The sequence below is a fragment of the Chinchilla lanigera genome, unplaced genomic scaffold (genome assembly GCF_000276665.1).
Source record: "Chinchilla lanigera isolate Chin_1 unplaced genomic scaffold, ChiLan1.0 scaffold00120, whole genome shotgun sequence".
In the NCBI taxonomy this organism is placed as follows: Eukaryota; Metazoa; Chordata; class Mammalia; order Rodentia; family Chinchillidae; genus Chinchilla; species Chinchilla lanigera.
In genome coordinates, this window is record NW_004955521.1 from 2,665,576 (window position 1) to 2,680,632 (window position 15,057).

At 40.9% G+C, this 15,057-nt stretch overlaps 1 protein-coding gene across 6 annotated transcripts in view; it reads right to left on the reverse strand.

Annotated features, from left to right (window-relative positions):
* The window catches only part of Znf608 (zinc finger protein 608), a 114,297-nt gene that overhangs the window by 61,097 nt on the left and 38,143 nt on the right, over positions 1 to 15,057 (reverse strand). For all 6 annotated transcript variants that reach the window (XM_005409318.2, XM_005409319.2, XM_005409317.2 and 3 more), the window contains one exon: positions 7,095 to 7,350. In XM_005409318.2, coding sequence (XP_005409375.1) covers positions 7,095 to 7,350 — 256 coding nt within the window. The remainder of the gene's footprint in view (positions 1 to 7,094; positions 7,351 to 15,057) is intronic.

The window sequence follows — 15,057 nt, forward strand, 5'->3', positions numbered from 1 at the left end:
CTACTAATTTCTCTTAGTTCACTGAAAAGAAAGATTTGTGCTAATATTGTTTAGACAATGAAACACCTGTATCTTGTACTCTGAGTTACTAAGTTAAAGATAACAATACACAATGTATTAACCATTGTTACCCAACTATTATCTTGTTTTGAAATCTTGTTCTATTTTTTTCTCTTTAAAATTAAAAAAAAAAAAAATCAATGGAATACTTTAATCAATATGCCTTGATGGGCCAAGAGCTGTTTTTTGGAACCAATGAGACCATTTCCAGTTTGCAATTTTGTAAATATATCTTTAATTCAAAGTCACTGTAATATCAAAAGTCTTTCAAGGTTTCCTTACAAATTCCTTCTTTAAAAGAACAAATTAACAAGTAGAGAGTGCAACACCACTCACAGTCATAAACTGTACTTTTTTGGTTAGGGTTTTTTTCTGTTTTTTGAGACAGGTTTGCACTGTACAGCTCAGGCTGCCACTGAATTCACTATGTAACACAGGCTCACCTAGAACTTGCGGCAATCCTCCTGCCTCAGCCTCCGGAGTGCTGAGATTGTGCACCACCACCCCAGGCTACATATGGTCTTACAAGACAACTTTAATATTACTATCCCCAAGTTCTAAGAAAGGGTTACTTTTCAATGTTTTATATTCCATATTTACATTAAGTATAAGTTAGCTACAATATCAACCAACAACAAATTGTAACAAAATGTCTTTTTACATGGCAAGTTTAAGACTTAGTGCTCCATTACTTAATACTTAATATAATCACCAAAATATTTATACAAATGAACTAAAAACTAAATGTTTGGTATGAAAGCAATAGCCAAATCTTTCTTAATACCAACTTCTTTTTCACACTGGCAAGCGGTAAAATGACTGCTGTTGCTTGCCAGCAGCACACACAGTCACTCCTCACAGCTCCATCGTGGCCACATTACCCTGCTAGAAAGCACAGACCAGCAAGGCCCAGAATAAAGCAAAACTCAGGAAAACGGCACAAAACCCATGAAGATTGCTGTTCCGTTTTCTCTCATTCAGTAAATCACTAGCGAGTGTCTATTATATGCCTTTGTGATGACCCATCCTCCATTCTGCTTCCTATTAGCTGACATTAGGTTAACTCATCTTAAAAAGAAAATACGTCAATGATTTTGTTATTATTATACATCCTTAAAAGAATTTTATTTTTATTTTTTTATCTGGCATAGTGGTGTACACCTATGGTCCCAGCTACTCAGGAGGCTGAGGCAGATGGATCACCTGAGCCCAGGAGTTCAAAGGCAGCCTAGACAAGTAAGACCCTCTCTGAAAAACAAACAAAAAACTGTCAGGTAGTTTGTTTGATCAAAGGTAATATAAGACAGTGTATAGTCCAATAAATACACACATCTGAGTTCTACTTGGGTTGCCCTTTCTGTGGGAAAGTGAGCAGCATATGAGCTCTTCATAAGGACATAGCCACCTCTGGGCTCCTCTGCCACAAAGGCGAAGGATCTTAGGAGCCGCCTCATTGCCAACTCCCACCTGGCCCGGGACAGTACAGTTCCTGAGCACTGTGCAGTGTAGCAGAGCACTGGTACTTCTTGCCCCTTATGCTATTATTGCAGTGATTAAACAACGTGCACACTGTCGAGCTGACTTGCCTCTACATAATACTGATGGAAACCAACACACATTAGCCACCTGAAAGTTCCCTGCAATTGAATTGTTTTAATTACCATGGATGGGGCGGGGTAACGAAACACCCACAGTGGTCATCCTACTTATTCCTTTTGTGAGTAAAAGCTGAATGTAGAAAATCACAACAGAGCAAGGCGTGGTGGCTCACACCTGTAACCCCAGCACTTGGGAGGTTGAGGCAGGAGGATCGCTGTGAGTGTGAGGCCAGCCTGGGCTAGCTACATGGTGAGTTCAAGTCCAGCCTGAATTACACAGCAAGACCCTGTCTCAAACCTCACCCCTATAATAATAATAAAATAAAATCACAGCAATTTACCTCAATAAATAATAACTCACTCTGTAAAGTACTGTGCAAATTCTGTTCAGTTACTGAAAACACAAAAGAAGCCTGGATTAATCTTTAATCTCTTCTCAAATTAATGAGAATTTTAAAGATGTTCTAGTGAAGTAATAAGATTGATAAGTAGGTAAATATTGCAAAATAGGAATAACAATACCGTATGTTAGATCCATCCTCAATTACACAGGATCATCTACCTTTCAGTGAATTAGCTTGAAGTCCTGTATAATGCACATTTATGACTCTGGAGGTGCAAGAGAAGTTGGAGAATTTAAGAACATCTCTTCTGGGGGTTTAAGAAAGAATCACTTATTTCTCCAGTTAATTACCCTTAAAACATTAATTCCCAAATCACTTTTCTTTCCTTGGAAACTAAATACATACAACACCAAGTGAAGAACCCCCTGTAAAGAAGCATTCCTCCGCTCACACCTGATGTTGAGTCTTATTAAAATCACATTTCACTATCCCTCTTGCCTCTTCGATCTCTACTGTCCCCTCTGAAAACTCTCTCTAATTCTCTGAGTACAACTCTTTATTTGCTACGTTAACCACTTTCCCTACCACTCCGGGTTTCTAAACAGTTTCAAAAATAATTTAGCAGAGACCGCAGAGAAATGAAACTATTGTGCCCAGCTCATCTGAAAACTCAACAGGAAGCTCCGACCCCACCATATCACTACTTTAAGAAGAGCTGTGCCAGATCGTTGTCTACGAAGCGTTGCGAACGCTCGGTGGCATTCCTCTTGTTGGAAGCTGGACCTTCTCTCTCATTAGAGACATTTCAGTATCTGGACAGGCACTATCTACTCTGCAAGTTAAACAAGGTAGGTACACCTGTCCATTTTATCCTTGGGAACCTGAGACAACAACACAAGTGACCTCCTCAAATGGAAAATGTTGAAGGAACCGCAGAGGGGTTCCTTGAGACACAGTGTCTCTTGAGACACTGTTTCTCCACCTCTCCTGAAACACCAATGTCCGATCACCAAACCAGACCCAACAGCCAACCCAGACAGTTAATGCCAAGGGCAGCAGCACCTAGTCATCTGCATGTCTTCTGAGCTCCCTGCATGATCCAAAAGCACAGCATTGAGAATCACTGTCCTACTCCCATAGGTGTTTCAACAACCACTGTGGGCGTGGGATGGCAGTGTTAGAGCTGTAAATGTCAGTTGCAACATGCATGGGGACACAGCTGAACCAAGCATGTTCTCAGGTGTGGTCAAAACAAATACGATTCAACACAATGGAAAATGGAAAACACATTCATAAGAATTAAAAGGCCAAGTTCAGCACATACACATTCACACACACTGCTATATACACGTATACCATGCTTTTTTCTGGTATTTTTTCCTCAAAAAGAGCAAATTTTCAAACAAATAGCTATACATGAGCATATGTGTCCAAAATGTCAAATGAAATGTTGAGGAAATTCTTTCCAACAACTGTGAGTGATTTTGCATAATACATCCTTGCTCCTAGGTATTTACCTTAAAGGGGGAAGGTCAGAATAGAACAGCCAAATATCCCAAAGCAGTAATAGTGTTTCTCTGCCAGTAAGCATGGTCTGAAATCCTCTAACTTTTTCCAGGGAGAACTTCACTAGTAACACTTTATTCATGAGCACAGTGTAGTTCTTCGACAACCAAGACTTCACTTACTGGCAGGAGTCACACTGCGGGCAAAACTGTGACTAAAAGAACCTTCTTCAAACAAGGAATTCCAAGCACACGAATCAGTTACCTATCAAATAGGGATTTCATAGCCAATCTTGCTGCTCCCCATCACCACCGAAAGAAATCAAAGGATAGTTCACATCCCCCAAAGACAGTAATATTATTCCTTGAAACTCTAGGATTGAGGGGCTGGGAATATAGCTCAAAGGCACAGTGCCTGCCTGGCAAGCACAAGGTCGTGAGTTCGATTCCTGGTACTGGGGGAAAAAAGAAAAAAAGAAACTCTAGGATTGAAAATACACAAATGCAGCCTTCACCCACACGTGTAACAAATTAGGGTTGTGAAAAACATTACCATTTTTATAATACCTTCAAAATCAAAATGCCAGGGCAAGATTTTTACTCAATTCAATCTACAAGGCATGAGTCAAAGGCACCTGACAGATTTCTAAGTGCCAAACTCAAAGCTCTTTTTTCAGTGAAACTTCATATGACAAAGCTACTGCACCATACTTTTCCTTCCCTTTCCCTCTAAACCCTCCTCCAGCTCTGCCAAATGACTGATTCCAAATGTGTTTTGTGTGTCTCTTTGTTATTCCCAAAAGAAAAATCAATGGTCATGTGGGTTTAATTTTTAAATTGGTATGAAAGCTTTAAACACACTGTACAGAGAAAAAATGCAAGCAGGAATACTCTTGAAAATGGCGGTGACGCACGCCTATAATCCCAGCACTCGCAGGAGGATTGTTGAGAGTTCGAGACCAGCCTGGGCTACAAAATGAGCTCAAAGCCAGCCTGAACTGCATAGCGAGACCCTGTCTCAGAAAGACAAAAAAGAATAAAAAGAAAAAAAAAAAGAAAAGAAAATGGTTGCACGTTACACACACATCTTAGAAGCCAGGCCTTAGCTAAAATGAGTTCTTAAATTCTGTGGAGGTCCGAAGCTTTGCTTTTTGAAGCATGATCAACTCCGCTAATTGCTCCAGCTTCGTGCCACCACAGCAAACACCCACACATTCCAAACCCTGGAAAATGAGAGCCTTAAAGGCAAAGCTAGAGCCACCCAAGACTGCTCTTCACCTGCCAGACAGCCTTCGAAAGCTGTGAGTCTGCAGTGTAAGCCAGCAAGGACAGCCAGAGGCGATGAATGGCAGCTCAGGAAAGCGATGCATCAGAGCACAGGCTGGGACTGAGGAGGCTTCACATGTATCATTATCAAGTGATAAAAAGTATCTTCAAGATCTTGAACACAGGACCAGAGGGTCAAATTTCCACTTCAACTTGTGTGCTATTACAGTTTCTAAGCAGAATTTTTTCTAAATAATCTTTTACTAAGGGCTAAGGTTAAAAGTCAAAGCTAAATAGACTTGGGCAAACTGAGAAACAACCCAAGTTGTCCCAGAAAGTTTGTGGTTCATTTAACAGCATCTGCCACCCAGTGAGGTCATACTTTGGGAACAGAGCCTCACCCCACACTTGAATAAATAAAGTCAGGCAGCGGACTGTGGGTGCCAAGTCACAGCAAAGAAATGGGAAGACAGCATCTCACCCCAACGAGGACAGAAACCAGGACAAGAAAATGTAACTTTAGAGTTTATGGCAGTTAACCTGCTTCTATCCAGAGCTTTTTTTCTGGTCCTGAAAATGTGTGCCTAGACTAATTAACTGTAACTATATTCATCTTGTGATTCTTCCTCTATATTTTTCACACTGAGGTATCAGTGCGAAGCACTTCTCTACAACTTCTGTTCTGGGGAAAACCTAAGGGGAAGGCAAAACGCACAGTTCAAAGACACACAGTAAGACAGACATTTGCCCTTGGATGGGGAGGGGAAGAAGGTGCAGTGTCTTAAACAGACGAGATAGGAAATATTTTATTCTAACTCCTCTTACATCAGTTCCTCCAATGTGACATCACAGTACTAAATGGGCTTCTAGAATATCCTTTTAAAAAAAGAAAAAGTACATAGAGGGAGAAAATGCAAAGACCTCAAAATTTCTAAAGCCAAAAGTAAATTTTAACTATCATTTCCATTTGAGCAAACAGGAGAGCACAGCTACTATTTTCATTCCCTTTTCTTGTATAATTAAATCTTTCTTCCTTATTGGCACTACAGAATTTTTTATCTAATTATGAAGCATATCACACAAGAGTACAGTCTGTATGTAATACAATGTGCATAGTTCAAAGATTTCTCTGAAAATCTTTTTCTATTTTGAAACAACTTCAGCTACTTCTGGCCCAGGAAATACCCCCCATACATTTCCCTTTCCTACCCACTCAGCCTCTTTTGCATATATTTTACCTTCTCCCTCTAAGTTTCCACCCTCAGTTTTTCCCTCCCTGATTCAGAGCAATCTGGTGAACAATTCTGAGTCTCAGACCCTTCTCGTGACTCTCATCCTTGGGCTTACTCTTCTCACAAACCACAATACTCACAACTGTCATCTCCTCCATCCCTGACCACTCTAGTGTAAAAGGAGAGAAAGAAGTTCTCCCAGGTTCTTCATTTTCCTCTGTGCCCCTTGGTGTGGCCCGAGATGTGCTTCTCCCTTACATTCTTCTCCTCCGCTCATTCTGAAGGGAGCAGTGCAGCTCTCCATTCTCAGTGGCTGGTGTTCAGTATCTGCTGGCCCTTAATGACACAGGCCACTGAAACACTGCACCTGACGACCATGTGCTATGAGACATGGCCAACCCTGATGTGGATCCACAGGCGCCACAGCACATTCTCCGATTTATATTTCCAATAGCAATGATAGATTGATCCACTTCTCTTGTACCTTGTCTCACCGGTGACTGACAGACTGTGCTTGCCAAATGGCTTGCTGAGCCAAGGGGCAGAACAGGTTCTGTCTCTGGCCATAGAAGAGGTGACCAGCACAACTAGGGCTTACGCCTTTGACTGTGGCTTCATTAGCTCTGAGCACCAACCAGCCACACCCACATCATGACAACAGCCCCTGCTATGTACAGAAACACTTTCTCAATTCCAGAGGTAAACAAAAGCCACCACAACAAAACAATCACATCAAGACACACAAATTGGCTGGCACACCAAGCATACAAGGAACTTGAGATCTAGCTTCCTCCTTGACTTCCACAATATGTTGTAGGACAAAGTTCCCCAACCCCACTTCCCCCAGCTCTTCCACTTTAGCACTTAAAGTGACAAAACACTTTTAGGGACACTGACTCACCCTAAATGTAAAAGTATCCACGAATAAAAAGACAAACATAGTTCTTTTTTCCACAAAAATTCAGACAGCCTAAAAATTGCTTTTCTTTCCTCTCTGAATAACAAAAAACAAATTTCCCTCACAGATGGACAGAAATACATCATCAAGAGGGAAGCACAGTAAAATAAATAAAAATAAATTGTATTTACCTTCTTCTGTTTCATGCCACACGATCCCTTCCAAATTCACACTGGTCCCAGGTTCACAGGGCCCAAGACACTCGGGCTCTGTCACTACTCCAACTTCACATGTATTGACACCCACAGACCGAGTCCGAACCAAAAGCTGCTCAACGGGTGCTGCAATATTGGATGAAGATGGGGGAAAGTAGGAGGGTAGAATCTGAGGCGTGAGACTGCTGGAAATCGGAGGCGGTGGTGCTGGCACTGTAAACAGGGGGTCAACCTGAAAGACAGACAGGCTTACTGCAGTGGTGCTGCATTCCACAAGTTCTTTGCAATGCAATGTGCTTACATCGCTTCTAGAATACATCATCATTCCAAATTCCATTTGCAATTATAGTAGCTTTGAGCATTTCATGGTGCCAAAATATACACTAGATTAGAATGAGCATTTTATTTTTTCATGCAAAATAAGGTAAACATAAGAGCACTAGTTTCCTCAATTATAGGCAGGCCTTCAGTCGTTTTCTAAATTCACCAATGGACCACCTTTCAGTCTCGGTGGATGTGAATGAAAAATGCTTTGGAAAATTAGGAGGATTTCTGTACTGAAATCTTATTTTCAAATCTGTAACATTTTCCAAAGGAGAAAGTTTAATAAGTACCAATAAACAATAATATCTGCATCATTGGACATTTAAGTACAGGAGATGGACTAAAATTGTTTGCAAAGTATTTTACAAGCCATAATAAATTAAATAACTATCAAAATATATTAACCATCTCTGCAGAATATATAAAATATATAACTTGATTACACACATGAAACACACAAACTGGATATTATTAACATGTATTAAGCATTAATTCCTAATTAAATGTTCTGTTGCAAAGTTTAGCAGAATTCATGTAAGAGAAGTAAAAGCACTGCCCAACATCAGCAGAACATGAGTTTCTCCAATACACAAATCCTTCAGAGGTTCAACTTGTCAGGATCCCTGATAGGTCTGATCATGACTCAGCAAACCTCTAACTACAGAAAACAGAAACAACAGCTCAGTTGAAGATCTTATGGAGCAATGACAGCTCCTCTGCACCTCTATCTGTAGGAGGACAGTGGAAGGAGTACTTCACAAGTTTAGGCGTTTACCCATGAGGAAACCAAAGCCTGTGTACGTACTAACACGACAAGTCACTAACCAACCTACTCATCCATTTGGCCCACTTAACAACTGTTAGGGCTGCTGCAACAGAACAGTTTTAACTCCACTACACACAGGTTACCAGTTGGGAAAATCCACCCAACCACCTCTGTACTAGCACTCCGGATTGCCTTTGTGTCGCACAGACACTGGCTGCATAGGAGGAACCAAATCTTGCATGTATCATCAATTGGGTTAAGAAATTGTAAATATTAAGGACATACAGAAGGTCATTTTGGTGAAATACCCTCCTCCATGCTGTTCGCATATCACTAGTTATCCTTTGTAAATGATTCTTTGTAACTTCTCGACTACAGGTGTAATATTATGACGTTTTTGTTGCTTAAAAAAATTTTTTTAAAAAGAGTCTTTCCCAGCAAACCAGATAAAGCAGTGTGCTGCTAATTCAACAGCTGAACTAGTCATCTGTGTGGGCTCCATGTGCAAATAACTGCAGGAGCTACTTCTACAGTTTGCATCTCACCAAATGATACACTGACGTTCACTTGCCTGAGTGATCCAAGATGCAGAACAGCTCTTCACCCATCTGCATGTTAAAGAAACTTAATTTCCTGCTCTGAAAGCTGCCATAAAGCTTCTTTTGCTCCATTCTTTTTACTGGTCTGCATTCTTGATCACAGAGCCCAAGGAAGAAAAGCACTTAGCAGCCCGACTCCCAGATCTGGTGATTTATGCTTTCATGTAAATGCAGCTCAATGTGGATCAAAGTTCGCAGCGATAGTTGCAATTTTAAAACAGGGCTGACAAATGAAGAAAAAGTGCTCTAGGGAAGAAAATTTAAATAGGGAGAAAAATGTAGTGCTACCCTGTAATCTTTATCACAACTAAAAAACTGTGTGAGATTAGAACCATTTATTTGTTTAAATTTTTTTAAAAGTATGAATCAGTTACTGCTGTACTTTTTTTCCATTCTTCCCAACAAATGCTTTGTTTTTTTAATTCTTCATTTTGTAGTTAGTTGTAAGTTGACTGTAATTCAATGTTATCCACATAAACCAAAAGGACAAAATGGAAAAATACTGTGAAAATATTCCTTACATGTCCTGACAGCCTATACTAATGCGAACACAACAAATTTAGCTTCCACTGGATGTACAGGAAGCCAAAATAAAATCAAAGAGGTGAGCAGTCTTAGACGGCATCAACTCACGCTCTGCGATGAGGACACAAGGGAGCAATGAATGCCACAGGAGTTATTGGAGTGAGAGATGCTGGCTCTACGATTTGGGCACCAGCTCTGACACTCACATTATTTTGCGAACACAGAGAGTCACTTAACTTCTCTGAGGCCCATTTTCATCAACTGGAACATGTACTTTCAGCCTTCTAATACTGATGATAAAGCCTATCATGACTAAATCCCTATTTTAATATAACTCCACTTAGAGATACATTTGGATATAGATACACCCATACTATTTAGGATATTTCTGTAATTCCAAAGATTAAGCTCTTCCCCCTATACTGCCTTCCCTCTTCCTCCTCCCTCTCACCCTCCTCCTTCTCTTTCTCCTTTTTTTTTTTCTTAACTGAACCCAGGGCCTTGTACCTGCTAAGCCCACACACTATCACTGAAACACCCTTACCCTAAAGGTCAAATTTCTACAGAATCTGAGTGGCTTGAGGGGAGAAGTCATGGTACCCTAGGCCTATGAACAAGTTAACTGGGTTTATTTCCACAAACACCATCTAAATATAACAGAAGGTTCATCGATATTATCACGCAAAGAACCGCGGAGCGCCGTCCAACATGTTTTGAAATGAGAAAGCTAAGGTTCAGAGAGGTTGACTATAAATATTAACTTAATCATAAATACTACCACAATGCGATTCTAGTCTCAAAGCCTTAAACATGATAGGTAATACCATCTTAAAGACTCAAATTTTTGATTTACACAAGTGAATTTTCCCTTAGTTTTTCTACTGCGTGAACGTCCTCATGTGGTGCAAAGCTGCCATTCTCACAGGTACTGGAGTCAGCACTACCAGTAAGAGAAAAGGAAACTCTGCTTTCTCCTTTCAATTCTTTCACTTCCCACAAGGTTTCGGGAACAAGGGGAGACACCAAATGTAAAGAGATGTTGCAGTCACTGGAGGGAAGCAGAGGTGTTTTATTGGCCAAGTATGCTATTTTTAAAAACACACCAACTTTTCACCAATACTCAAAACATTAGAGAAGCCTCTGTATTTCCATTACTTTTAAAATCATAACTGGGGAAGGTGCTGCTCTGGGCCCACACTCCTCAGGCATCAATGAGAAGGTAGAACTTCTCCTAGGCCTTATTTTCCCACTTGACCTGCCCAGGGCAGACAGCCTGAATTTGTGAACTGGCCTTTTCCAGAGACAACCACAGAATCGTCCATCTAGAAGGCCACCTCCGCCAGTCTACCCATTCTAGAGAAAACTGTGGCTCATATTTGTGCAAGAGCAATAAATTTTTGCTAGCAGCAGCTTGGGTGAGCATAAAAGAGTAGAATATCAAGCAGAAAATGTATAAGAGTTAAACATACACTGGGAGACAAAAGCGGTGAAAGGGAAAAACTCAAAGAATGTGGCCACTGCTTTCTGCTAGGTAATGCCCCAGTGGAAGATGTTCTCCCTAAAACATTTCACTTCTCTTGTGAATCTCACAGTGTCACACACAAATGAAGCCACATGTACCATATGTAAAGCAGGATTTTAAAGGGTATTCAGTAGTTATTTTCGCCTTATAAAAAGATCACTGTTTTGCACCAATTTCTCAGGTCACTGATCCATGAACTGAACCACAATCTCTTCAACAAGTGAAGCCTGTTAGGGCAGAAAAGGAGCATCAGTTTCCACAGCGCTTCCTCTGGTGAGAAGGCAACATGCTGTTGTAGTGTGCATCTGTGTCCTAAAGGCTTGGTCCCCAGTGCAGCAGTGTTCAGAGGTGGGGACCTGGGGAAATGCCGGATCATGAGGGTTCTGACCTCATAGATGCGTAACCCACTGATGGGTCCATAATTTGATGGGCTACTACAAAGTGACAGAAACTTAGAAGGTGGTACCTAGTTGAAAGGAGTGGGTCGTGGGTGATATACCTACAACGGCTGATCAAAATATATGATGTATAATCAAATATTTAAAGTTTATTACAATAAAAAAGCACATTAGCATTAATCCTCTTCAAAATACTCTCCCTCCCTTTCAAACACACTTATTCTATTGTTCTTATCATTTTCTGAAGTAGTGCTGGAAGTTCTCTCTTATGAATGTCTTGGCAATGCATGATCAAAAGTGCAGTGAATGCTGTTGTTAAGTGATACCTAAAGGAAAGACAGGCTTATAAAAACATTACAGTGTGTTCTCATCCATCAATATCTGGCACTTATATGACTTGTCTCTTCCCCAAAGCCAAAATGACCATTAAAAGTAAATGGTTTAAAAAAAAAAAAAAAAGTAAATGGTTAAAAAAAAAAGCAAATGTTTTGAATCAATTCAGGACATTAAAGTAGCCAACTAAAGATATTATGAAACAGTACAACTAAAGATATTATGAACGAGGATTTCCAGAACTGGTCAAGAAGTGGCAAGAGCTGGGTGTGGTGGTGCAGCCTGTAATTCCAGAACTCAGGAGGCTGAGGCAGGAGGATTGTTGTGAGTTTGAGACCAGCCTGGACTACAAAGTGAGCTCATGGCCAGCCTGAACTGCACAGGGAAACCCTGTTTCAGAAAGACAAAAAAAAAAAAGTGGCAAGAATGATGGGGTAAGTGTGTTTCAAGGGAGGGGAAGTATTGTGAGGGGAGTTAACGACACTGTGTCTTTTTGTTTGATTGTTTTGTTTGTTTGTTTTCCAGTACCGGAAAGCAAACTCACGACCTTGAGCTTGCCAGGCAGGCACTGTGCCGCTGAGCTACATTCCCAGCCCCCGGCATTGTGTCTTTTACAGTACTAAATTTTTAAAATTTAAAATTTAAGGGGGCTAGGGATGTAACTCAGCGGCACAATGCCTGCCTGGCAAGCGCAAGGTCGTGAGTTCAATTCCCGGTACCAGAAAGAAAAAAAAATTTTAATTTAAATATTTGCTTTATTTTGTGAGCATACCTCATATATCTTGTCTCCAATCCTTACCCTCTACTCCTCTATCCTGTACCACCACATGGTAAGCACATTTGCTATACAACATGCCATGATCTTCTGTTTCTCTACTGTGCTCAAAACCAAAGGGCCAAGTGACCGTGGACTGGAACCTCCAAACCCATGAGCCAGACAAAACATCCTTTTAGTTGTTTACCTCAGATATTTGTCTTGTTTTCTTGGAGCCACAAAATATTAATACAACAATTTAAAAAAATTAATACAAATACTAAGGGGGTCAACCTGGGGTTCTGTTTGAAGACAGACTGGGGTTCAAATCCTAGTTATAGCAGTACTTCCAAGTCACTGGGCTTCTCTAGGGCTCAAAGCAGCTAAGCATGTCATCTTTAGGCTTCCCTAAAGCTTAATATATAGATCTAAGAAGTGGGATTGATAGTAACAATTACCCCCACCATTCTGTAGTGCAGACTCCATGAGGTAATTCATGCAATGTGAATGGCAGCATTCTGCATAGCTTGCTAAACACTGGCTTTATATATTAAAAAAAGAAAGTCTCTGGTCTGATATTACAGTTCCCTAAACCTGTACACAACCTTACAAAGCTCCTTTTTACATCCTACTATATTTAACATAAACCTATAATCCCTTCCAAATGCTGGTTAAGAGCAGTTGAAATGTGTTAAAAGTATAAGAAAAAGGGCTTAACCTAGAGAAACTCAACCTTGGGAAATACTGCTTCTTTCATACATTGGCAACTGGCAGCAGTCAACTACCTTAATCCATGCCCATTTTAGAGCTTTATAGCAATGATGGGATCACTACAGAGGTCCTGATGAGTCCTAAAGTGCTACAAATTCTCCTTCTATTAACTTCCTCCTACTAATCTCTTTTTCATGTACTGCCACTCCAAAAGTCTACTCCTGATCACCTAAACTCCATCACACATCCAACCCAATAAATAACTACTGTACACCTACTGTTTGCCAGGCATAAAGCAACCTGCTAGTATGAGTGGGCCCAAAGCAACCAGGGCCCTGTATTCATGGACTGACTGGTGAGTGGGCAATGCTGTGCCATTAACCAAAATAATTATATATATAGAATAAATTTACAGCTATAATCACAGAACCACATCCAAGGTATGATCCATGGTGGTCTGCATGCAAAACATCTGACCACTAGTTACATAACCTCAGGCAAGCCACTTAATCTCTCTGGGACTCTGCCTACATGTATAAAATAGAAATAGCACCTAACTAACATGACTGCTACATGAGATCACGCACACACACACACACAATCATAGCTCAGGGCCTAGCTCAGAGTAGCACTCAATAAATAGTAGCCATCTCTACTGTCAATGTTATTATCATTATTACAAATATATTTCAGGCCTAAACTAAAAAGAAATCAATAGGTGGTTTAGTCTCATAGGACCAAGTGTTAGCATTTGCTTCACTCAAAAGCAATTCAAGAGAGCCAATTATGAATAACTTTCTGGGAGGGGGAGAAACTCTAATATAGTTCTAATCAGATATTCATTTAAAATCAGTAGGGGGTTACTGGCCTAATAATACTAATAACTAGAGTAAAAGATCGGAATAAAGAACTGGCTGGCTTTAGCACTGACTCCTTTATCAGAGCTCTTTTCTGTCATCTTGATGGGACACTGATGTAACCTATTAGAGCCCAAAAGAGGAAAGCAGGAAAGCAGCCATCTCCAGTAGGGGGGAAAAAAAACACCCATAAGTCTAACAGCTGGTGGTGGCAGCCTGTCAAACTGAGGAAAGTTAATGTCAAGAACAGACGCGCGGCAGTCTCTCACTGTTATTTTTGCATGATTATTCCCAGGTGTTGGTGCACGCTGAGCAGTAGCCTGGCTATTTATCACGCCAGAGAGTCTAAGAGCTTAGGAGGAGGGAGCAGCAAGGGCCGAGGGAGGCAAAGAAGAAAAGGTTATTCACACAGACAGCAGCACTTAGTGTGTGTAATCAGAGAGCTAGAGGGAAAAGTCTGCAGAGGTCCTGGCAATATTTTCTCTTTTTCACCTTATTTCAATGGCTTCCTGAGTGCTGATGAGCAAGAAAGGTTCCAAAGCTACAGTGTGATGGTGGCAGCTTTTCATCACTAGAGCAATGGACGCTGTCAGCCAGGGGCCATTTTTTTCAGTATCAAGAAACTGAGGAGTCATCTCCAGGGCACTCCTGCTCCACCCAGATGCAACAAAGACATTCAGGTAGCCTGCTGCCGGAGAGCTCGTGCTTGCAGGTGGAAGGAGCAGGACAAGCTCAGGGCTGCAGACAGGCGCGTCTCTGGACACAGCAATTCAGATACCCTGACAAGGGAACTAGCCCCAGGTTCCGTCCATCTGTTGCTACAAATCTCCACACTCATCCTGCTATTAACCCCTCAATCCTGGGGTTCTCAGACTGCCAAGAGCCAGTGGGGAAATGGTGTTTTATTTGAACAGAATCAATATTTTTACATTCTTACGAGCATGCTGGGACATGCTTACTTTAACGTTCACATTTTCTCCATATCCTAGTATTTGGCTATTTTATGAGACTACTCACACAGTCACCTCTTAAGTTAAAAAGCATTAGACTGCACTACCATAGGAGAAATCACAGCTCTTTTGAGATAACCACAGCCACAGCCTCTGCTCAGCATCTGCCTAACGTCACTGCTCCATTAACAAAGCAGGGA